At 40.0% G+C, this 26,619-nt stretch overlaps 1 protein-coding gene across 1 annotated transcript; it reads left to right on the top strand.

The window, feature by feature from the left end:
- Positions 1–20,171: 20,171 nt before the first annotated feature.
- june (JunE proto-oncogene, AP-1 transcription factor subunit) lies at positions 20,172–26,179 on the top strand. Its single transcript, XM_053618565.1, has 2 exons — positions 20,172–20,369; positions 20,897–26,179. Exon 2 carries the CDS (start codon positions 21,024–21,026, stop codon positions 22,053–22,055), a length of 1,032 nt encoding a protein of 343 aa, XP_053474540.1. The 5' UTR covers positions 20,172–20,369; positions 20,897–21,023; the 3' UTR covers positions 22,056–26,179.
- The last annotated feature ends 440 nt before the right edge of the window (positions 26,180–26,619 follow it).

Genomic DNA, 26,619 nt, shown 5'->3' with positions numbered 1-26,619 from the left:
CACACACATACACACACACACACACACTGACCAGCACTTGTCTGGGCACAGAGATAAATCCTGGCCCTGTCTGGCCCCATTAGCAGATATGACATCACTCCTCGCTCATAAAGCAGACATGATCCCATCGCATCTTTCCACCACTCCCTCCATCCATCTCTTCTCTTTCACTCACTCATTCCCACTCTCAGTCTCTCGCCTTTGCCCGTTTCATTTCTCGCCCGTGTGAGACTGCTCTCATACCCCCCTGGTTTATCTTTTCCTCACACTGACTCTTTACAGAAAACTCACACAACCTTCGCATTCACATGATTCACATGTGACATTTACACATGGTTTTTAGACACTTCGAGTGTCACATTTTTCACATGTTTTTTTTTTTTTTTTGTCCCCCACATGATTCATTTATTTTCATATACTTTTCCACGTTTAGATGCCATATGCTTATGCGGTCATGTACAATTTCAGGGCATAACATGATGAACTGTACCTTCACGTGGTTTTATTTTCACATGTGAACACATACGTTTTAGACATCAATTCTTATTATGTTGATTTGTATCTTTCAGTACTTTTGAGGGGCGGGGGGTTTGTGATTGAGCAGCTGTACATATGAGCTGAGTTAGTGTTGCTACTAGTGTTGGTACTTGGTCTGCAACAATGTTTAGGTAGGTGGTACGTGTCAAAGGAACGTTTACATAAATGCCAGGACCCAAGGTTTCCCAGCAGAACATTGCCCAGAGTATCACACTGCCTTCACCGGCTTGCCTTTTTCCCCATAGTTCATCCTGGTTCCACCTCTTCCCCAGCTAAGTGACGCACACGCACCCGGCCGTCCACATGATGTAAAAGAAAACGTGATTCATCAGACCCAGCCACCTTCTTCCATTGCTCCATGATCCAGTTCTGATGCTCACGTGCTCATTGTAGGCGCTTTTGAGCTAACCTTCACTCCGCACACGCATCAATAAGCCTTGGGCACTCGTGACCCTGTCGTCAGTTCACCAGTTGTCCTTCCTTGGAACACTTTTGGTAGGTACTAACCACTGCATACCGGGAACACCCAACAAGACCTGACATTTTGAAGATACTCAGACCCAGTCGTCCAGCCATGACAATCTGGCTCTTGTCAAAGTCGCTCAGATCCTTACACTTGCCCATTTTTCCTGCTTCCAACACATCGACTTTGAGAACTGACCGTTCACTTACTGCCTAATAAATATATCCCACTCCTTCACATGTGCCGCCGTAACGAGATAATCAATCTTACGGCTGATCGGTGTAGATTGAAAAGCGTCCCAGACGTGTGTTGTTTGTTTTGTTTTTTTTTGTCTCAAAGCAAACAGTAAACGCAAATATCTAGCACTCCGAAGATTATTAGTAGATGTACAGATTTGATAACAAACCCGATGCAACGTATAAATGCAGTCAAGTCGATTTCAATGAACAGTTTAAATGATGATAAGCGAAGACTAACAACTTTGGTTCTGTTTACAAAATAAATAAATAAATTGGTAAAAGGAAAGGAGACAAAATTCCCCATCGCTAGTACAGTATGTGCATAGAAGCGAGTACGCCGTACAAAACAAGTACAACTAAAATCTTTTTTTTAGCATGTTTTATTTATTTATGTATTTTTAAAGTAACACTGAAAACGTTCAAACCATTGACACAATATTGTGACATCACTACCTCAAAAAAAGACATAAACAAAATGAATTGAAAAAAGTTACATTACTAGATCAAAATTGAGGGGGGGGGGGGACAATACACACTTTAAAAAATGACTGTAAATGTACAGTAAATAATTGTGAAACATATTTACAGTAAACACGGTATGTTTCCAGCAAATTTACAGTACTTTACTGGTGCATTTAGTGTAAATACTTGTACATATAATTATAGTATTGACGTATATACATATATACTTGATCATATGGCTGATGTTTTCATCCAAAGTGTCAGACAATTGAAGCAGGAAACAAGTGAGCAGTTAAAGGCTAAGGGCCTTTCTGATGGGTAGCTCAAAGGCTTAACCACTGAGAAACCACTTTCCTCCACTAGCTTGCAGTGATTCAACCTCCGCTGAATTAACTCACGCTACAAGCCCATCGTCAGCGTTTTACGAAACCAAATTTTGCACTAGCGTACTGTATAAACCTGGAAGTTTAACTCCTTTTCAGCACGTAATGTTCAGACAAAGAGACTCGCCCAATCGTTTATTTACAGTGCAATCCTATGAAATTGCATAACAGTGTTTCGCAACCATCGATTCGGTAAATAAATAAATAAATAAATAAACCCGATTGCGTAAGGTTTAAACACTAATAAAGGGAGAGGCCCAATCTGGATGAGATAAAAAAAAAAAAGCGATAAACATCGAATAAGCAGTGAAACAACAGCGAAGGGAAAAATCATACGAGTTCACCGATGCTCTATTTACATCTCAGCCATGACTACAAACAGTTAAAGTCATTCTGAAATGCTCTAATTTAGCGTGACCTTAACATCGCTGCCGAACAGTGAAATCATTCTGACAACCACCAACCGTTCGAGTACAAAAGTATGACTGTGCATCGAATCCTGAGAAGACAATCACAAGAGAGGATTGACTCACTAAGTGACGGTGAGACACACTATTATCAAGCCATTTTTCTCCCTACGTTTGATAAAGGCTTTTTATCCAAGCGAGCCGGTCCAACCATAACCATAAAGCCGAGCATTGTGAGGGTTATCGGGTTTGCTCGACGGTGTGGGATTTGATCTCACAAGCTTCGGGTCAGGAGAGCAGGACGTTAACTGCTGTTTCGCTGCGTCTTCTACATTGCTCACAGACTGGATGTAATTACTCCAGTCCGTCCGACAACTCCATCCTTCATCCAGAGTTCGGCTCGATGACATGTTTATGGCAAGTCTGTTATTCTCGAAATGACATTTTATACGTTGACCAAGCATCGGGATCACGACGGTGCCCCTCGAGCAGTGTGAGCTCTCTCTCGCTCTCTCAGCATGAGCCTCAAACATATTAAACTGCAGTTCGACAGCTTTAATGGTTCATATTTAAATTTATTAGACATCATGCGGCGAATTTTAAGCAGATTGAGGACTGGCACACTTGATCTAGATACAGACTTACAGTTCTCATAACACTCATAGCGACGCACCTTTTTGCTTAATAATAAATTACAGAAAGCCAGGGCTACTTTGCATTGGCATACAAAAATAAAGAAATAAATAAATAAGTTTACAAGGGTTATTTTTTGGTCCTTCCCATTTTTGTGCCCCCCCCGGACGTAACTATGCAATAACTGCTAATATTTTCATGCCGAATCTCTATACGGAAATTGCAAACCATAAAACGCAGACAACGTTCTCCTTTAATTGAAATACTCGACGGTAGCCATAACGTCAATAAGAAATCATTCAATAAAATCAACCTCTCGCTAAATACGTTACCACACATCACAGAAGCCTTCCTGTAAGCAGTGCCTGTGTTTGGAGAATAAAATTGTTCAAGGGTGATGCTGAGTTCAAGCCCACGCTTTTAGGACATTAGGGAATTAGCTTAGTTAGCAATCCTGAATCAGAAAAACGCAGCTGGTGTTTTTATAATATGTTTCTCGTTTGGAACTGAAATATTATGCTTTCCCCCCATTTGTCATTGGATTTCTTTGGTGGGGGGGCTACAATATATTTCACAAGAACCAGAAAGCTGAAAGGCTCAACTCCTGAAGAGGAAAACCCTGTAGAAATCAGACAGTTAGCGAGCTAGCTAGCTAAGATGGAAGAGGAACAACGCGTAGTCTGGCTGAATAGCAAGACAGACATTTTTTATTTATTTATTTATTTTACATTTTTGATTTAGAACTTTTTAAAAACCCCTCGTCTTATATCCCTTGTGAAACGCTTGAACATGGCTGACATTTTTCACATTTTTGCCTTGGGCTCCCATCACCCTGTCACTGGTTCTCCGGTTGTCCTTCTTTGGACAACTTTTGTTAGGTACAAACCACTGCATACCGGGAACACCTCACAAGATGCTCAGACCCGGCCGTCGAGGCATCACAATTTGGCTCATATCAAAGTCACTCAGATCCTTATGCTTGCCCAGTTTTCCTGCTTCCAACACATCAACTTTGAGAAATGACTTTTCACTTGCTGCCTAATAGATATATCCCACTCCTTGACAGGTGCCACCGTAACGAGATAATCAATGTTATTCACGTCACCTGTCAGTGGATTTAACGTTATGGCTACTCCCTTTATATACTTGTCTAATGTTAGTTACGCTACCTACAATTCATTTCACAATAATGAATAGACACTATTCACCGTGACAGAAAGCGAGAATGCCAAGTCCGGGACTTTCAAGCGGGAAAAACTGAATCGAGATGAGAGTACCAAAAAAGGAAAAAGAGAAAAAACATAACGAAGGTGAGATGAGGAGAAGGGGGTGGGGCTTGCTCTAGGTGTTTTTCTTTGTATATGTGTATGTTCATCCTCGATTATTTATCACATCTATGGAACACTGCATGAGTTATCTACTGTTATACAAATGTCATTCAGCACAGCTATTCTTCAGGCTCAACTGCCTAAAGGGCCGCCACAACCTTTAAATCCATCACACACACACAAAACTACAGAGCTTTTTATATCTGAACCAACACTTCACAATACAATTAAAATACAAACGCATGAACTGCTCCATGCCTGTCTAACAGCACACACACACACACACACACACACACACACATGCACACAAAATGCAAGCGACTAAGGTCAGTAATTCAGCTGCCATAGATCACATCCAATCAAATCCCAGTCAATTCCTTCGAGGGTAGAGAAAAGACGTAGTCTCCATTTTAAAGAAAGTTAGAGACAGGGCAGGTCAGTGAATCTCCAGCGTGTTACGTTTGGCATAAATAAATTCAACCCAAGATGATGCAAAAATTCATGTTCTAACACGAGACAGCTAGTTCAATGCATGACATGAAGTAGAAAAAAAAAAGTTGGGAGAAAATGTACAAACGCTAACCCTGATTCTTGCTAACAATTCTTTGCTTTTCATACATTTGCAATACATGACCTGGGGGGGGGGGGGAGTTTTCATACAAAATCAGTTGTAAAGTCTGCCTACTCGGTGGCCATCTTGGCAAACCAGACAGGGTTTGAAATGGTCGCCACGTGTAAATAATGAAAAATTTCAGGTTTCTCTGGCTACTGTTCAATAACACCAGAACACAGGCTAGCCTGTTTGCTATAATGCTAGTTAGTAGACTTTCGGGTTATCCTGTTTACTTTGAAGCTACTTTATGCAGTATTTAGCATCTATAAGATACAATGTTTACTATAAGGTTCATTTATGTTTTAGCCTGTTGTACTGTAATGCCATTTCTAGAGTTATCCAGGTCACTGTAATGTAGTCCATGGGTTAGCCTGCTTACTATAATGCTAGTAATACAGTTAGCCTGATCACTATAATGCTAATCCATAGCTTAGCCAGTTTACTGTAATGCTGGTTTATATTTTAGCTTGTTTAATATAATGCTAGTTTATATTTTATCTAGTTTACTATAACTGTAGGACAAGCTCTTTACTATAAAACTAGTTCTTGGGTTAGCTGGTTTACTATTATGGTAGAACATATTTTAGTCTTTATACTAGAATTATAGGATAGTTTATTTTAAGCCTAATTTATGATTTAGCATGTTTATTCTAATGCTATTTCTAGAGTTAGCCTGGTCACTATAATGATAGCCTGTTTACTATAATTCTAGTTTATGTTTTAGTCTCATTTAATGTAATGCTAGTTAATACTTTAACATCTTTTTATATGTCTTTTTATATAATGCTTGCTAGTTTGTGGGTTAGTTAATTTAAATTAAAAATGCTAGTTTATATTTTAATTTGCTTACTATATAATGCTAGTCTGTAGGTTAGCCCCTTTACTAGAATGCTAGTCTGTAGATTAGCCTCTTTACTATAATGCTAGTCTGTAGGTTATCCTCTTTACTATAATGCTAGTCTGTAGGTTATCCTCTTTACGATAATGCTAGTCCGTAGGTTATCCTCTTTAATGCTAGTCTGTAGATTATCCTCTTTATGATAATGCTAGTCTGTAGGTTATCCTCTTTATGATAATGCTAGTCTGTAGATTAGCCTCTTTACTATAATGCATATCTGTAGGTTATCCTCTTTACGATAATGCTAGTCAGTAGGTTATCCTCTTTACGATAATGCTAGGCTGTAGGTTATCCTCTTTACTATAATGCTAGTCTGTAGGTTATCCTCTTTAATGCTAGTCTGTAGGTTATCCCCTTTACTATAATGCTAGTCTGTAGGTTACTGTAGCCTCTTTACGATAATGCTAGTCTGTAGGTTACTGTAGCCTCTTTACGATAATGCTAGTCTGTAGATTAGCTCCTTTACTACAGGGCTAGTTTCTATTTTATTTGTTTACTATAATGCTATTTTGTAGGTTAGCTTGTTTACTACAATGCTATAATCAATTTGGCATAATAAACTGATTAACCCAAATGATCAATCCAAATACATCTCTGCAGGAGTCCACCAACCACTCACTGCGTCGCGTTGCAGTTTTTGCAGATATTCTAATAATTTGTCGGTTTTCATGGTTCAGAAATAGAACGGCCGGTATTTTTATGCCAGCATGCAGAATGCTGAAATTGATCCCAGGAGCTTCTGTTCTATTTAACCTACTTAAGCATAAGCGTGTGCAGAAGCCTCAGGGATTTAACATTTCCAAGTGTCAAAATGAATTAAGCATCACAGATACTACTTAAATCTCTCTCTCTCTCACTCTCTCTCTCTCTCTCACACACACACAGAGTAATAAAAGTTTGTATTTGATATTTATGCGCTCGGTGCACAGGAAGAAAAGAGAAATGGAGAAGCAACCTTGGGAATCCCTTAATATTTTGAATGAAATGTTGTTGATGACGATCATGTACACAGAATGGGAGGGAAAGGCAGAGAGGAAATGTACTTATTTTCATTTTTTAAATACGTGACACCATTACATTTCACTTGTCCCTATGTAGCTTTAATTCACACCTAAGTCTCTCCTATCAGATTAACGAAGAGAAACACAGGCATTTTATCATTATCAGTGGTTGCCTAGGGACAGTGGATGGATGATCACCGAGCGGTGAGCGTGAAGAGGTGCTGTGCGGTCAGACAGCAGACTGAGGTCAGATTCATTTTCCTGCCTGGTCAATAAACACCAACATGTCAAGCCATCACACACAACTCCATTGTTCATTTCACACAAACTCATTTAGAGTGTGTCAGTCCAAATGGTGCTACAGTCGCTTCATTAATCCCTGATTCACTCTTCTCAAACTTCTGAAGGCCTTGAATTTTCAGAATGGTAGTACTATCGTTACGATTTATCAGGCTAGCCATTCAACAGGAAGTAGTGAGGATGCTGCAGTTTTCGGTGATGATACAGAATCACGCCATCTCAGCAGATTGCGAGTCGAGATTAGCGGCCTTAAAAGCGTAACACGATAATCTCATCACCGAGGACAGCCAATGCCAAAGTTCTGTCAGTTTCAGAAATGTTTTATTCAAATCTCAGCTGCTATGGCGCTCGTCTAAAAGCCACCAATAAGAGGACAGCAGTAGCAGGATTTAACGAAAATCGCACAGCAGCTACAAACATGGGAGCTGAAATGGTGAAGCGTAAACGAAACATGGGACGACTCTTTGCTTTTGTAAAATGTTTTTACTAGACATAACATCGTCTGGTTTGGTGAAATAAATACTTCTAGTTCTTCAAGCTGATGTGTCAAGGTTATAGACAGTCCACTACACATACAGTATACAAGACAATAAATACAAAAAGTACAAGACATTGTGTGCAGACTGTAATCACAGATAGTAAAAATGGTCAATTAGCCTATTATTGTTCTTGCCTTGAGCAGTGCAGAGATATGAAATAGAGCCGCATGATATTACACAGTTCACAGATGTAGACTGTTGCCCTAATAGACTTCAGTGATGTTCATATCTGTATATCTTTGCACTTCAGTCTGTCTGCAGGGAAACCGGAAAGCACCGTCGTACAGTACAAGTAACCTGATAAAACACCTTACGGCATTTAAGCAGCATCTTTAATAGACAGTGTGAGGATGTATCAGGAGCAGTATCAGTGAGCGTAATCGTTAAAAATTAGAACATGGTATCAAAGAAACATCAATCCCGCTGACCATCCATCCATTTTCTGTACCACTTATCCGACACAAGGTTACAGATGAGCCTGGAGACTATCCCAGGGAACTCGGGGAACAAGGCAGGGGACCCTGGACGGGTTGCCAACCTATTGCACGGCACAATCGCACACTACGGGCAATTTGGAAATGCCAATCAGCCTACGGTGCATGTCTTTGGACTGGGGGAGGAAACTGGAGTACCTGGAGGAAACCCCCGAAGCACAGAGAGAACATGTATGGAGCAAACGCCACGCATACATGGTGGTGGCAGGATTCAAAACCCCAACCCTGGAGGTGTGAGGCAAACATGCTAACCACTAAGCCACCGTGCAGTATATCACATACGATGATATACTATATTACCATGTAGTACTGGTCCTGCAATGATGCATCCCTAATTGAAACGATTAGATCGATTCCCATTACAAGTGGGTGTTTTTCTTGTCAGGATTTTGAAAGTGCAAATTCAAAAAGCCGATGGAGACTCCATTCATGCTTGGCTTTGGTTTGTCTGTGCGTAGACTATGAGCATGCCTGGCTGGAGAGTCGTCGTCAGCATCGGTATGACATCAATAAATGGTGAGTCAAACAGCTAGCTACTGCGCTTGAAAGAGCGACAAAACACTTTTAGACTAATGGCAAGCCAAAAACGCAATGCCTAATGCAGGATCAAGCATGGACCAAACAGGAAAAGCAGGCACTTATACCCAGTCACTCAAACCTGTCACAGTCCAGCCAATCGTCTGTAATGTATTTGTGTCAGTATCCACTCTCGGCCATGTTCTGATGATGGTTTTGCAGTTCTGTCCTCTGACACACTGGCCACTTTGTATTCAGCATGGGAGCTGCTGCCGTTAATTAGCCTCTGTCTGTCGCTGAGCAGAACCAGCATAAATCAAGCCTGCTCTTGCCAGGCCTCATTAGGGCACTTTGAGTGACGCTGAGACGGCACAAGGCCAGGCGTTTAAGTCGGAGCACACCCAGCGCTGTTTTTACAGCTCACTTCAGAGCAATGGAAGGATGTAGCGGAACGGAGGGGAGGGGAGTCCAAATGGACTTTTTGGCAAATGGTTTTGGCGAAAATTAATAAATAAAAAATGGGAGCACTTCAAGCACTTCGCTTCCAAATCTAGCCGGATAGCAGATGGAATAGGATTGGGGTTAGGCAAAATTTTCGGATCGGTTACAGCAATGGCAAGTCTACTGTGCGCTAATAATGGTCCAAATTAATTATGGCTGGTGTTGATATTAGATGTGAGGGCTAAAATCTAACATCTATCAATAGCTCGACAATAAATCTAGGTCTCATCGATGGCATAATACGAACGATGTGGAGCAAATGATCACACACATACACACACTTAACAGCAAATAGTCATGATTTCTAATTTCTTTCAAAGAGTTTCCGGTCTCTAAAGTGTCCGTAGTGTATGAATGGGTGTGTGAGTGGGTATGTGATTGTGCCCTGCGATGGACTGGCACCCTGTCCAGGGTGTACCCCGCCTTGTGCCCGATGCTTCCTGGGATAGGCTCCAGGTTCCCCCGCGACCCTGAAAAGGAGTAAGCGGTTGAAGATGGATGGATGGATGGATGGATGGATAAATGGATGGATAAATTTCTGGTCTGTAATGCCCTACTAGGTTCATGCCATATTTCCTTTGCAGAACAAACATGAAAAAAGTTGTAACCACGAGCCACCAAAACACCTTCATTGCACCTTGGCATCAATTTTACACGTCTCTGGAACTGTACCGGAGCATTGAACACTGCTCTTCCAGAAGATCCTCAATATGGTGTTTTCATAATAGTTGTGAAGAGCACTGCCTACTGTAAAGCATCGATCCAAAATCTGCCAACCTGGGTTGAGATCTGGTGACTGTGAAAACTATAATGTGATTTATTTCATTTTCATCCTCACCAAACCAATCAGTGAGTATCCCTTGTGTCACATGGATTGGGGGCGGAGGCATCCTGGAAGAGGCCACTCCCATCAGGATAGAAATGGAAATGTAGGATAAACATTAAATCAATAATTGCCCTCCAGAGCATAACAGAGCCACTGAGCACTTTTTTTATTATCATTATTATTCCCCTTTAATTTGTCATTCATCTGTATTGTCTAATTATAAATGTGCAAAGAATGCAAAGTCTTCACTAACTGATAACTTGATTGTCCAGTGATTCATTTTTTTTTTTTTTTTAGTTACTTTTCTTTGTTTCTCAACTTGTTCAGTCATGCCATTTGATGTCTCCAAACTGTGTCCAAACTTGACATTCAACCAAACCAATGTTTCTGTGGCAACCAGAAAGGAGCATGAGTCATGTGGGGAATGAGGTGGCCCACTAAACTGGAGCTCCACATCTCATGGGCTGGATATCACCTCAGATATCCAATAACACTCATCAAAAGCTATCATGAAATGTCACTGCTTAAGTTGCGAGAGGTGTCCATTACAGTATATTGAACATTTGAGCAATATGTTCTGTCCGGGACAAATAATTAATATATGAATAAATATAATATTATATATCCCCAACATTAAACTTAATCTTCAGATCAAATACTCTAATAAAAAAAAAATACAGCTTGCATTAGAGAGATTATCATTCTGACCTGACACTAACCAGAAAAAGTTTTAAAATGACAAACAATAAATAATGATTTTTATTTAGATTCTCACCTGTGCACTAGTGATGTGTCGTTTGCAAAAGAGTCGACTCTTTGATTCGCCTCTTTTTATGAATGTTGGGAGCCAGTTCGCATACGTGAGCCATTTCTTTCTTTCTTTTTTTTTTCCACAGACGTATGCGATATCAACTTTAAATGCTTCCATGTCTTTTTTTTTTTTTTTCAACATCTGAGCCCTTGCTTTCTATGAATGATGATTCGTGTGTTTCACTCAGCCTGTGTGGCGATCAGTTTCGCGATCAAATCTTTTAAATAGGCCTACGTTTTTATCAAATGCAATTCAAAGTAATGTTATTTTATTAAGCAGAATGTAGAATAAGAGTTCTACAATAGTTACGCAACGACAAATGTCAGTGAGTCGTTTGGAAGCCGAAAGAATCAAGTCTCATTTCTGAGCCGAGTCAAATGAAATGACTCACTAAAAAGAGCTGTAATTCCCATCACTACCATGAACGCACCTGCTATCAAGGTCTCTGTGCATGAGCCATTCTGGGCTCTGTTTCCATAAATATGCTTTATAATCTAATAAGAGAAACACAGATACTGTAAAATACACTCTTAATAGATTTAATTGTATTGTTAATTGTATTTAGTATATCTGTTGTATATCACTGTCGTAGATGTTGTATAACAGCTGGGTTGCTTAAAAATGGATTCTTTGCTAAGTAGTGAACATAAAATAAGGAGTAATGAAGTAGAAAACAAGATATAAACTTGGTCCAGGTTTTATAAAAGTCTCCACTGGTTTATTAAGGCGTTATTCTGGCAGCTCGAGTTTTTCGGCACTTGTTCAGGAATCTCAAATACGACCCATTTTTAATTCCATACTTCAGCTCCTACTTGCACTGTAGTTTTGCCCAGAAGCGAGTGTCAGGCAAAGAGAGCGACCACTAACCTATAATCTGTCACACACACACACATACACACACACAAACTGGCGACTGACCAGCCACTCCTCAAAGCTAGACGCAAATGCGTGTTTATTCTACACACTCAGACGCTACCTCACTGGCTGTTTGTTCGAAAGCCTCTCGTCCTGAACACAGTCATTTATTCCACTAATATCTGTGGCAGCCCAGCGGGTAAATAAACACCGACTGGGCCTAAGGAGAGGTGTGCTTTGTTTTCCCTTCTCTTTTCTTTATATATACATATATATAGCACAGGAATAACAGCTGAGAGATTCTCTAGTCATCTCTAGGTCAAAGCTTATCCATGTGCAGCTGTAGCAGAACCAAAAGACAATGACTGAAGGTTACTTTAGGAGTAAGTGTGTGAAAACTGGATTTAACAGAAAAAAAAAATCACACACACACACACAAACTAACAACATGATCACAATTACCATCCATGCATCCTCTATACCACTTATCCTTTTCAGGGTCACGGGGGAACCTGGAGCCTATCCCAGGGAGCATGGGGCACAAGGCGGGGTACACCCTGGACAGGGTGCCAATCCATCCCAGGGCACAATCACATACACATTCACACACCCATTCATACACTACGGACACTTTGGACATGCCAATCAGCCTACCATGCATGTCTTTGGACTGGGGGAGGAAACCGGAGTATCCGGAGGAAACCCCCGCAGCACGGGGAGAACATGCAAACTCCACACACACATCGCCCCGGTGGGAATTGAACCCCCGACCCTGGAGGTGTGAGGCGCACGTGCTAACCACTTAGCCTATGATCACCATTTTTTGTTCAATATACAAATGATATACAAAAAATATACAAAAATATACAAAAAATCAATATACAAAAAATGTCAATATACAAAAAAGTCAATATACAAAAAATGCATTTTATGGGCGGAGCTAGTGTTTCTACATTTTCTTACGACTCATTTCATTCGTATGAAAGCGACCAAAAATCTAACCATAAAATATAAACTTTTTTTTTTTTTAATAGTAGAAAAATCTTAGCCAATCAGAAAATCTTTCAAAAATTCGTACACGCGAAGTAGAAACTTTTTTTTTTGTTGTTCGATATCGTATGAATGAAAATTTGACAAAGTTTAAGGATATACAATGGGCGGAGTTAGCGTCTCCTTGTTTTCTTACAACTCATTTGATTGCTATGAATTCGTACGAAAATCATAAGGACTTGTACGAGCACGGCAGATAAAAGGTTGGATTTTGTTCCATGTCATATTGATGAAACGAGTCATTTGAAAAAGCGTTAAGGTTATATATTGTGGGCGGAGTTAGTGTTGGTTCATTCATATGAAATGGAACGAAATCCAATCGCATCTGCCTCGCTTGCTCGATTCCGTACAATTTCCTCATGAGGTCCGATTGGCTACGATTTCTATAATGTCCCTACTCACGTCATTAGTGATGTGTATATACCCTAGCAATGTATATAACTCTTAAATATCAGCTATAAAAAAAAAATACCACCTGACCATGTGATCAACTCCATCTTTTGCAAAAGAACTCCAAGAAGCTCAGAGAACAACAAGACGAGCTAAAGCGTATTCGCTGAATTAAATGAATAGAGTGAGAGTACCTAATGGACTCTTGATACAGTAACCTTCCATACAACACCGACTATCTGATATTGGCTGCTGCTTAGCAATATGATTATACAGAATATTCCTACTGCCAATAAATAGCAGACCAGCCGTGGTGTTGAAAGGCAGAATGCTTTTCAAGAAGGTAAGAGGTTTGGCTTTTTTCTTCCTACCGCTCCAAGGTGGCCGTCAATTAAAGCATTCAGTTCCGAGCTAAATGGACAGCATGAATGGCAAGGCAGCTGCTCGTTACGTTATGCATTACAAATTTAGCAAAACTCCGCCATCACAGGCTAAATAGGCTGAAAGATTATTTCTTCCACGTGCTTCCCAGCATATTGGAAATGGAAAATAAGTCGGCGTTTGCCTTTGAAATGATAAACTCGCGTTACAAATTTTTAATCCAGAAGTTTGCTTCGTCGACTTCTCGCTTTCATCTGCTGTAACTGGATTTTATTTTACACTTATTTTTTGCAACACAAGTCATCACCAGAGCAGAACAAAGTCGGTGAAATGGGGTTGTGAAATAGTTGCTTGTTCTTGCATGACAAAAGAGGAAGACGCACGAATTATAATCTTGAGGTGTATTCACATGTGCAGCATTTAGTCCTTTTGAATGGAACTCTGGTGTGTTTCCTGCCTCGGTGTATTTAATTAGGCAGGTGAGAACACGGTGTTCACACTCGGGTGTGGACCAAAACAACCGGTCTGAGAGCGTATGAGGCGAGGTGGTGTGGTTTGGTGTGGTGTGGTGTCGGTCCACTTCCAAGAGTACTCCGTGATAACGTGATTTAACTCTGAAGCGTTTCAAAAATGTAATAATGGTGCCTTCAGTCGTGTCGTAAAGCAGGGGTTCCCAAACTTTTCCAGGGCAAGGCCCCTCAAATGGCATTAATATTTGACCGAGGCCCCCCTTTTGCAAGATGTCTTTAAAACACATTAAAAATACAGACTTCTGAATATATCTCCCTTTTTTTACATTAATAATTACATCTTACATCACATTAGGAATTGATTGTGTGTGTGTGTGTGTGTGTGTGTGTGTGGTTGTCTGAGAGTGAGAATTTATTTTTCACACCAAATTGTTGAGGCCCCCCGGGCGCCCCCTGGCCCCCACTTTGAAAACCACTGTCGTAAAGATCATTTTTACGAGTTGAACGCACAGGAACACCACCGCAAAGTGGTAATTACGAGTGGGAAACTCAGAGTTTTCTGAGTTAGGGGCGTGTCAGTATAAACGTGGTGGAATCAATGGATGTAGCGCCTGTAGTTGGTGGTAAATTTGTTGAAATGGATTATTTACTTAAGTCTATTATGCGTTTGGTATACACAGCAAGTTATTGTCAGTCTTTTTTATTTACAATAAGACAAGCTAACTGCCTGTACAAAATACAATAGCAATGTATGATACATATGCGTAACCACGCATTCTTTGGGGGGTCGTGCCCCCCCCCCCCCACTGTTGAGGAAATACCAATCTGTCCCCCTCAATATACAGTAGAAAATATTTTCTTTATGTCCCCCTTTAATGAATACTGCCAACGGATCTGTCTTTTCTTCGTCTATTCTATTTATTTATGTCTATTCCTTTTTTAATACATTTCCGTGTGTTAAGGAAAATAGGTGTGCCCCCCCCCCCTCAAATTGTACACTTGGTTGCACCCATCGTATGATTATTATATGATGTGTAATGATAAAGTTTACAGTGGCTTCATAAATGGATTAAAAACCTATAACAAATACCTGATGTGCAGTCTTTGTTCTTCATGTTCTAGTAGTAGAGTTAAAAAAAAAAAAAAAACAAACCATGCTGTATTTTATTTATTTTTTTGTAGTTAATTAAGAGAAGGCACACCGACCACCATCTTGTTCGACCAAAGTGACGTCGTAAATACGAACTCCCCAGGAGGACTCGAATGCACAGTAAGTTCGGGATATTTGGAGCAGATTTAGAAGATTCTTATTTCGAAGAGAAACTAAATGCTGAATATTTGAAACCCGTGTGTTTACATTAGATTCCTTCTGCTCCGAGTTTGTGTGATTTCCATCCATCCATATTTCTGACCAATGAATGAATGTTTTCGGCGCCGCTCATACATTTGAATGCTTTTTGCTTGGTGTACACTATGAAACCAAACCGAATCAAATAGCAAACGAACCATGAGTATCAATTTCACTCTGATTCAGACTCAGCAAATGGACTCACAGGTGTAAAATCAGACTTTAACAAAAATTAAATAAATAAAAGCGGCTTTTTTTTTAAAAAAAAATGTGACATACAAGATGCTTTGAATTTTCACCTTGTGTGCCGAGGAGACGGCGAAGATCACAGATCGTGTTTCCTCTACAGCTCAGTCTGTGTGTATCACATCACTCATTTTGGCTTGAAATGACTCCTGATGGTGTGATAAAGCCTGAGGTGGCTGTACGAGCTCTAAAATGACTCCTGACCTTGAAGGAAACACTTTGATGGAGGATAAATCTAACAATCATTAATCATGTGTATGAAAGTGTGTGTGTGTGTGTGTGTGTGTGTGTGTGTGTGTGTGTGTGTGTGTGTGTGTGTGTGTATGGAGGAATAATATCCCGCAGCGAATCACCTTTCGTGAGGTTAACTCGTGCAGACGGGTGAGATCTAGCCTCCGTGTTGGTCAGGGTAGCAGTGTTATTGCTTTGGGCATTGACACTGTCCTCAACCCTGTCAGCACAGAACGCACTCTCCATAATGCTGAAACCTTCACTGTACCAAAGCAGCATCCCTGAACACCTTCACCTCTTCACCTGCCGATATTATCAGTGGAAATTTTTCCTATAGAAAGCAGCACCTCAATAAAGCAGAAAAACTGAACTTCAGCAGTTCCGGTAAAAGACCTGAAACTAGCATAAAACTAGCATTTAACCCTTTGACGTCCTTATAATAGTAGATTTTTTTGTTTTTCTATAATTCACCTTCTTTTACATGTTTAATGCTAGAAAACTTTTTTTTTTAATCCCAATTTTTTTTTTTTTTCCCCAGGACAATCACAGCGAAAATAAAGTTTTTGTCAAATATATGAATGTACAGCTGCAAAGAATAGTAATAGTAATAATAATAACACTAAATAATAACAACAAGAAGATGACGAGAAAGAAGAAGACGATGACAATGAAGATGAAGAACAACAATAATCATAATGTTTTTTTTCTTATTAGCAGCTGTTTATGTAATACTCCTTTCATAAATATTAACACCTCCTTACAGAAAGCCTCTGTGGTCATATAAACTAACAAACCGTTGAACAAATACAGAAAGAAAGAAATGCTGTCAATAATGATACTATTTTTTCCATCACTGGCAGCTAATTATTGATTTGTTTGGTGTGGGTTTGTTTGTTTGTTTGTTTGTTTATATGAATACAGAGGTTTTCTGTAAGGAGACATTTCATTCATATTCATGGAAGGAGTCTCCAGTGTCAGAGCTTTTTAAAAAAAAGTGTTCGTCTTGGTAGCATGAAAGGCTGCATTCTGTTTTTGAGGTTGAGTGTTTATAGCTGCTATAACGTAAGTGATAACAGGAACTAACTTGTCTCACACACGTTCCGCAACATCACGTAACTATAAACCGATAAAATAGTATGACCTCGGTAGCAAATTGCTGTGGTATAAGACGAATAAAACACTTCCGGACATGCCGATTTTGACAGGGTAATACGATCTCCACTTCGCTTCCTGTAATGTTTTATTCCTTTCACGTGGTATTCTAGTATAAGTGTTCTGACGTTGTTGTTTTTTTAAACGTATTGTGTACGGTGTATTACAGAAATACACCATACGAGAGATCCTGACTGCTAATTAAATCTACCATCTCCTCGTGAAAACTTGCATCCACCTTCAAAATGTTTCATCAGAAAAGGGGTTTCCCAGTACTCAAACAGTAAGACATGAGTAAGCAGATCTAGAACAGATGTGTAGATGGTTTTTATTGAATTTTTTTTCTCAATATTTTGGCTGGAGTGTTGCTTAAAATGATGCCACTTGCTGCAGTTCTACTACATGAAGTACTGTAATGGCGGTTTGAAATTTTTAGGATGTATTACAGATGAAATGCACTGAATTGCATTCATTGATGTGATAAACTGCATATAACTGGGGTTATACAGTATGTCGTAAAGTAATATGTCTTAACAGGGTTTTTACCTTCAAGAGATGAGATTGAGATCCCAATCAAACCCCCCCCACCCATTATTAAGGCATTCATGAGGCTGACTAAGGAAATCAGTCATATGACTGATCTGAGATCTGACTAAGGAAAAGCCTGCTTTTGAACATTTTCTACGAGGCAGACCTGGAAACTTAAACAGACCTTCACTCTGATCCGAATATCATCACTGTACGTCAAACTTCTGGATGTTCAATTGAAGATATACGTAACATTTCATATGACATATGCCGAATAGAATTGTACTGCACAAAAATGTAGTAGATATCATCAGCAGAAGTGAGTACAAATTATCACTTAAATCTCCTTGTGGTGATGACAAATAAGTGGCAGTACAATCACTTTCCCAAAACTACACACTTTAGTATTAGAATGATGTGTTGAAGACAACAAAATCCCCTCGGTGTTGACTAACAGCTGGACCTAAATGTAGATTCAACAACAAAAGAGTTCATTTGGCATTGTGTGTGTTTAAAATCACACGTACTGTGTGTTAACTCGCATATTATTGTGAGTTGGTAGAGCTTTAGTTCAGTCTACACGAAGCTTCAGATTAGAAGACATTCCTGTTTGATTTCACATTTGTTCTGCAGTAATAAAACTGGAAAGATTAACGTGTAGTTAGATTAGATTAAAGACTTTATGAGAGTTTTCATAGCAATAAACGTATAAAGTGTGATAGTCAAGGTGATTCGCAAAGGAGTCGGTTCAATTCGAACCTTTATTATGAGTTCCAATAAGAGTTGTTGATATTGAACCGACTCACAAACGAATCCAAATTGAACGACTCTTTATGAACGTTAGGTTTAATTATTTCTAGTTCAGCTGTGTGTTTCTCTTGGCTTAGGTAGATCGGATTCAAGTCTATATGAGAGGCTTGCTAGCAATATAGGTAAAAGACGAAGAAGCCACGGTGATTCACAAACGAATCGGTTCAAGTCGGACAATTTATAGTAAGTTCCAATAAGAGTTGTTCAAATTGAACCGACTCACACATGAATCCAAATTGAACGACTCTTTATGAACGTTAGGTTTAATTATTTCTAGTTCAACTATCTCTTTCACTTGGCTTAAGGAGATCAGATTAAAGTCTATATGAGAGGTTTGCTAGCAATATAGTTAAAAGACAAGAAAGACATGATGATTCACGAACGAATCAGTTCATTTAGAATCTTTATAATAACAGTAAGGATGCTTCTCATTTCTTATTTGTGCATCCTTGTTTACTTTCCTCCCTTCATTTCCCTGCACTGTTGCAGCTTGGTTAATAACGACATTCGTAATAAAGCAAAATGCACTGATAGTATGTGAAACATCTGGGTTATTCCACCATGAATTGACGAACAATATGTAATTTATCGCAACTTTTGTGCAGCTTTGAATATCCAAACATGCAAGGATCAACGGATTTCTATAGAGTACACACTGTATTCATATTATTATTGAATTATATTTCACACAAAATTCCATCACATCATCAAAGGACTTTTTGTTTGAGATTGTGGCAGATGTAGTAGAAGGAGGAGGGGAATTTATACATGCGTCAGGTTTTTTTATATATATATATATATGAAACAATTCCTCGTAGGATACACCTGTGTATCCTCGATCCTAGCTCCTCTGGAAGCCTTCAAGATGGCTGACTTCGATCGATTTTTGGGTCACAGGCTAGAGGACGGAGGAGCGCTCCTCGTTCCTCGCCTCCCCGCGGTGCAATTAGAGAATTGACATGTGTGTCCTTTCAAGATGGCTGACTTCGATCGATTTCCGGCTCACAAGCTGGAGGACGGAGGAGCGAGGAAGCATTGATTTGAGTATTGAAGAGTCGTTCGAATTGAATCGGCTCACAAACTAAACAAATATGACATAACTGTTTATGAACCTTTTATAAAAAAGGTCTGAGGAAACGAAGGGTTTCGCTTGTTTTGTAGTCAGTTTGGGGTTTAATTTAATAATAACCTTTTTTTTTAGTTCGGTTGTGTCTTTAAGTATAGCATTCATGCTATAATGATAACATAACAAGCATCACACGACGGATGTTATTTATTAGCCATAAAATAACTTCCTGTGTAGACAAACTGTTAGCATAAACCGCTAACACACGAGCTGGACACTGTGGACACGTTCAGGAATCGAATGAAATTAGGACGAGTCGATTCGTTTAAACTGCTTCGCTCGATAGAATCGAGTCACTCAAATGAGCCGAAACGCCCATCTGGTAACCATAGTAACGGTTAAGCTTTTTTTTTTAACTCTTTACACCACCAGTGACAGCCAATCAAAGAACGAGTTGAGGCAAGGGGCGGAGCCAGGAGCGCGCGGGACAGCCATCAGGAAGTGGAGCGAAGCAGAGAAGGGCGTGTAGTTTCACCGAGCAGTCGAGCAGAAAGTCCCGCAGTCGCGCTGAGACGGACTGAGAGGCGCACGCGCTCGGACCAAACGACGGTGTGACGACGCGAGATCTCTCTCTTTCTATATATATATATATATTTATATATATATATATATATATATATACACACACACACACACACACACACACACATCAACCATCATAAACTTATTGAGGCAGCATTAAAATTAGAGATTTTTTTTTTTATCGGTGCTGTGATCATTGCGTTGCGCGTGTTGGATTATATGGCCGCGGAGCCGGTGGATCTCGCGCTCGGAGTGGAGTGAACTGAACCGCGTTGACGCTCGCGCGTGTGACGGATCGCCGCCTGCACGGTATTTCATGTCTGATTACTGACTAATCGCGTACGCGCGCGCACACACACATACGCACGCACGCACTCACTTTTGAGTCATTGGGATGCGTTTTATGGGGAGGTGATTTCTGTGACTCGTTCTTTCGGGTTTTTCTGTCACCTACACAGACAGTAAAGAGACGCGCGCGAGTTACTGTAATCATTATTCATCGCCTGACTCGGATCGGCTGCTTATGAAGATAAAAACGTACATGTAGTGGGTTTTTTTATTTTTAGTTTTTTTTTTTTTTTTTAATACAGCCTACACGAGTCAGTACGCGTAGTATGAGCCTTTAGTCTGAGAAGCGGGGAAGGAATCAGTAAATGAAAACATTAGTCGTTGTTTATCATCCCTGTGTTTAGATACACATGTATTCATGGAGCAGTGTTTAAACCGGAGATCGGTGTGTCCTCGGATTGCTGAGTGTTGGGTTCTAATGTAATCTGTCTTTTTGAGAAGTTCCTCGGTGTCTTCATGGCATATTTACACGCCTGTCTGTCTTACAGGTTGTCCTACGGAGACTTGCAGCAGCAGCACAAGGGCCACTTTCCAGTGTGGACTATGTTTAATGTGAAAACCTTCCAGCTCTGATACCCCCTAATCAGATTATGAAGATTTCGCACTCCTGCGTCAATGACAGGTAAGATGGAAACACCCTTCTACCACGATGATACGCCGAGCGTTCCAAACTTCGGGCAACTGCCAGACTACGATCGCTATCAAAGCCACAAGATGATGAGTAAGAAGAACATGGCCGTGCATAATTTCCCCGGAGCTGTGGGAGGCACGCCAGGCCTGAAGCTGTTGCAGAGCCAGGCTGGAAGCAGCGTCAACCCGAACCTGGGCATGAACAGCAACCCGAACAGCGCTCTGATGTCGTCGTCCGACATGAACCTCTTGAAACTCTCTAATCCCGAGCTGGAGCACTTGATCATCCAGTCTAACCAGGGACTGGTTACGACAAGCCCGGCGCCTAGCTCTTCCACTAACGCTTTCATGTACAGGAACCATGCCACAAACGAGCAGGAAGGCTTCGCAGACGGTTTCGTCAAAGCTTTGGCAGATCTGCACAAACAGAACCAGTTGGTCGGGGCTCCCATATCTCCATCGTCCTCCATTCAGGGTCCGTATCAAAGGAACCTCATGGCGAGCACGGACATGCCGATCTACACCAACTTGAGCAGTTATAACCCCAGCCAGCTCCCTACGTCCTACCCCGGAGGTCAGATCCCCTACGCCTCGGCTCACGCTACAGCCCACTCCAGCCAGGGGCAAGGTCATCACCATCACGCTCGAGGTCTTGATGCGCCTCAGACCGTTCCAGAGGTTCCTCACCCCCCTGGAGGAGATCCGACCGGTTCTCCACCCTCCCTCTCGCCCATTGACCTCGAGACCCAGGAGAGAATCAAGGCCGAGAGGAAGAAGCTGCGGAATCGCATCGCGGCCTCCAAGTGCCGCAAGCGGAAACTGGAGCGCATTTCACGCCTGGAGGAGAAGGTGAAGGTCTTGAAGACGCAGAACTCTGACCTGGCGTCCACCGCCAGCATCTTGCGTGAGCAGGTCGCGCAGCTCAAACAGAAAGTCATGAACCACGTGACCAACGGCTGTCAGATCGCGGTCGGAACAGCCGGCATGGCCAAGAGCGCCGAGAGCGCCAGCTGCTGAAGGTGCGTCTTATTTCCTTCGCTCTGAACTCTCGATTTCCCTTCTGCTACTTCATGCCGCTGTGAAAGATGAACAGCGAATACCGGAGAAGGGCAGAAAGAGAACGGAAACCTCGTCCCGACTGACAAAGAAGACACCTCGCAGAGAGGGTGTGCATAAATAAATAAATAAATAAATACATACATACATAGATAGAAATTCCTTCAACTTGTCAGAGTGATCTCTCAGCTGCGAGTGATCTCTGGCCACGAGAACACGTTCTCTCCTCGCACACAGACTGCAATTTAAAAGGGAAGATTGCCTCATCGCATCGCACCTCGACCCCGTTTCTCATTCGACCGCACTCTGTACTCGAATTCCATCGGGTTCATAAGGACCGAGAGACCGTCACAGCAATACCTCCCGAACCCGACGTGTCGCACGGAGACAACAAACGCAGCACGGATCGACTTCACGACACGGACGTTGACTCACAGCTGGAATTCCTCCGACTCGAATGATTTGAATATTTTTTTAATCTCCCCCTGAGGATGAGCAGCTTGTGATACGGTCTTACACGTCACTGGGATTGGAGTACGGTCTCTCTTACAGTCGCAGGGTAACTTTGTTGTTTTTGTTTTTTTTTTTTTTGAATCTGAATTTTTTTTTTTTCCCTCTTCCCCCAACAACATGCACTATTCTGCAAATCTGAACTTTTCTATACACAAACAAACCTACAGACCTGGCAACGTGAGCGAAATTTCTCTCATGTTCGTTTGTTCCTGATCGGAGGTGTCCGCACATATTGTTAAAAAAAAAAAAAAAAAGAAATACGCCATTCATTCATATCGATATTAAATAATGTCAGAAGTGTTGTAGTTAAGTGGAGACTTATTCGTTGCGGTCCAGTCTGAGTGATTTATATATTGAAGCCTATTCGTACATCCGTCGGTTTGTTTGATATCGTGCAATTTGTGAATACAGGAAGTTTTTGTTTTTTTTTGTTTTTTTTTTTTTACAACCTTTTTTATTATTATTATTATTATTTTTTTTTAATAAGTATTATTTCACTGACAATTGATGAACAAGAACACGAGTCTGGTCCCGTGCAGCACTTTTAACGGTGTCCATTTTGAGCACCCGATAAAATTCCTGAACATTCCGAGACCTTTTGCACTGTATTCAGTGGGTTGTGTTTTAACGCCTCGTGGCTGCTCTTTTAATTTAAACCGCTGAGGCTTTGAGAAAAGGGACGTGTTTTCATATGAGGGCTTCGAGCCAGAAAAGGGCTTTCGATCAATAGTATTTTTTTTTTTGCAATTTTTTTTTTTTTTTTTTTTTTTTTTTGTAAAATTTCTAAAAAAAAAAATTTATTTATGCAAAAACTTTATCTATGATATTTATGTTGTTTGTGTAAGAGGACTGTACAGGTTCGAATACCGGTGTCGTGTCGGCACTTTCTTTTGTTTTGTTTTGTTTTTGGGAACTACATAGTTGCACATAAAATCGAAACAGTAAACAATGTCTAATATTTATCCTCTGTGTACAGCGTAATATTTTTCCTCTGTTTTTGGTGGGAAGAAAAATATGAATAAATAAATAAACAAACAAACAAACGAAACGTTCAGATTGCCGAAATGTTGGTACGAAATCGAAGATCGAGTTCAGAACTAGTTTACTTTATATTCGCTTTATAAAGGATATCGTTTTTCTAAATAATGATAAAAAGTGGGAAAGGAATTTTCAGAATGCTTTTTTAAATTTTTTTTATTTGATTTGATTTGATTTTGATTTTTTTTTCCTCATTATTGTTGAAATTGCGTTTCGTTAAAACCGGGCGTGTACCGATACCTGTTTAATTGCCTAAGTGGAAAAAATTAGCTTTAAATTCATCTTTTAAAAAAAAAAACCCCAGCTCTCGTCATGCCAGGGATTTTAAAGCATCTGCGGTCATGTTGTGCATAAATATTGGCACTGGAAATTGGCTGATGAACATATATTTTAAAAATCTCTTCAAGAACACTTTAAGCTACAGCTCTCGTCTCTAGAACCGAGGGCGTGACGAGGTTTTAAAGCGTCATTATTGTGTACGTTTCATAAGTATTTGCACCTGCCTAGTCACCACAGTTTGCTTCTTTTTTTTTCCCAAGGTGACTGATGCGTACGCAGAGCGAGAACTCTGATCACATTGTTGGTGCACTGAATTTCTGTCCAACTGCCTTTCCTACTAAACAAACACATGAAATCTTTTATTTATATACATATACATATATAAATATATACGTCTATATTCTTATCAGTCCGAATAAGGGTTTGATCCGAACTGTCGATGAACCTTTTACCTTTTTCCGAGCGTCAAAATGGAAATATTTATTTTTGAAACTTGAATATGTTTTTGGGTTGTTTTTTTGTTTTGTTTTGTTTTTGGGGGGTATTTTTTTTTTTAATCTTTTTTTTTTTTTGGATGTCACAAACTTCTATTTTTGTACAAAGAAAATGAATAATGTTATAATGAAGAGTGAGAACAGTAAATGTGCATACTGTACTTTTGGTTTGTAGATCTTTCCTCATTCCAGAAATACTTTATTTATTGAGCTGGTATTACGTGTTTTTACGCTTTGAGCATTTCTGCCTCTTGTGAAACGAGATTTCAAAAAAAAAAAAAAAAAAACCTGCCACGTTTACTAGAACGATATCCTGAAGGTTTACGCTAAAGAAGGACTTTTTTTGTTTGTTTTTTTTGTCGTCTGATGAGGCGACTTTACAATCCGTGATGTGCACTTGAGGCCTTTTAGGACTTTACAGCTATAATTGTCGCTATGAAATGTACCACTGGTGGCATTTTCTTGTATCTGATCTGATCTTTATGGCTTTGTATCCACCAGCCTGGATGAAATCGTCAGAATACGAGAGTCACTTCATTTATTTTCACACTAAACCTTGATTTGCTAAAGCTGTGAGATCATTCAAGATTTCAAGATCTCGGACGTCTTCGATGTAAGGGTGCGCATCAGTAATGATGTTCTCTATTATTTCACGCACATAACGAGCTCTCTGTCTCTCTGCCCCACCATTTATCCAAAAATAAACACTTTCATAGACAGTATTAGCTTACTCTAACTGGGAAAAAAAAAAAAATTAGAAATTCATTTGAAATTTGTAAGAATGGGGGGAAAAGAATCACCTGTGTAGTGATGACTGATAAAAATACTGCTTAAAGGGTTTTTTCTTGTTGGTTGGTTGGTTTGGGTGGAGCGATTACCCATCAACCCCTGCGCTTTCTTCTCTTCCTGTCTCCACTTCACGGCCTGATGGGAAATATAGTCTCCGTGCAATCACAAGACGACGTGACTAAGGGGCGACTTGCCTTGCTTTCGATTCATGGTTGTTGTTTTGTTGTTGTTGTTTGTTGTTTTTTTAAAAAAAAAAAAAAAAAATCGGTTCTGAATCTTGTTCCTTGTTTTCATGTTTTTTAATCAATAAAGACGTCGGTTTCTGAACACGCTTTGCTCGTCTCAGGTCTGATTTCAACTGGACCTCCACAAGCAGGACAAAACACCGTTGTCTTTGGTGTGTAAAGTTTCATAGGTGTTCCTTAATCGCTGTGGGTAAGGAAAACGTTTAAAAAATGTCTCAATTTTCTTGAAGTCGAATTTGCCTTACGTTTTGGAACATTTTCTTGTCACAGCATGCACCCATATTTCATTCTTGGATTTATTTTTATTTATTTATTTATTTATTTTCAGAGCCAGTACAAAAAAAAATGATCAAAAGAAAAAAAAAAAAATACATGACTTTTTTTTTTTCTTTCCAATTTCAAAACCAATTTGGTGGGGGGTGCTAACTTTTGCACTCGACTATACACTTGTTAACCGAGTTTTATTCATTGTTCCTAATGTATAAAAATGATGGTCATTACAGCCTGTATGATGAAATCCACCGTCCTCGGAAGTTATGAATAGTCAGGATTCCTGCCAATGTTTTGGTTAACAGCTTTGCTCTGAGGAATTGCTGTCATTTATTTATTTATTTATTTATTTTATTTTGTCAGTTTCGCTTTATCATCTCTCCTCGATGTCTCTATTTCAGCTGAAGGTCCACGATGTGATTCTTTTGGGTTTTTTTGTTTTTGTTTTTTTTTTTAATTCTTTAGAAAGTCTCACTTTTTTTGTTTGTTTGTTTTTGTTGTTTTTTTTTTGGCAAATGAAACCGTATTAAAACGACACGAGAGATCTGCTCCAGAGATCTGACGAGTGTTTTACAAAACATGTTACGCTTGGTTAGAAAAGAAAAGCGTTCCTGTCAACAATGTGTGTGTGTGTGAGTGCAAATGACTGATGATGAGGTGAAGTTTAAAAAAAAAAAAAAAAAAAAAAAAAAAAAAAATTCATAATGTGTGTGTAATTATGGCGGCGCGAGCCTACGGAACAATGCTATTGCTGCAATCTAGCAAACAACAGATTGCACAAGACGTACGTTCTGTCTTCGTACCTCAGTATCGGACTCGGAATGTGTTTCTTTTCGGTCTTTACGAGTCGACCATTTATTCAACGCGAGCCTTACTGGAAATGATTAGTTACCGATT

Source organism: Ictalurus furcatus, chromosome 28 (genome assembly GCF_023375685.1).
Source record: "Ictalurus furcatus strain D&B chromosome 28, Billie_1.0, whole genome shotgun sequence".
NCBI classification, from domain to species: Eukaryota; Metazoa; Chordata; class Actinopteri; order Siluriformes; family Ictaluridae; genus Ictalurus; species Ictalurus furcatus.
This window is presented reverse-complemented; position numbering and strand designations above follow the sequence as displayed.

Excerpts from the sequence above, each read along its gene's own strand:
- june (XM_053618565.1), top strand. The coding sequence starts at position 21,024 with ATGACAGGTAAGATGGAAACACCCTTCTACCACGATGATACGCCGAGC.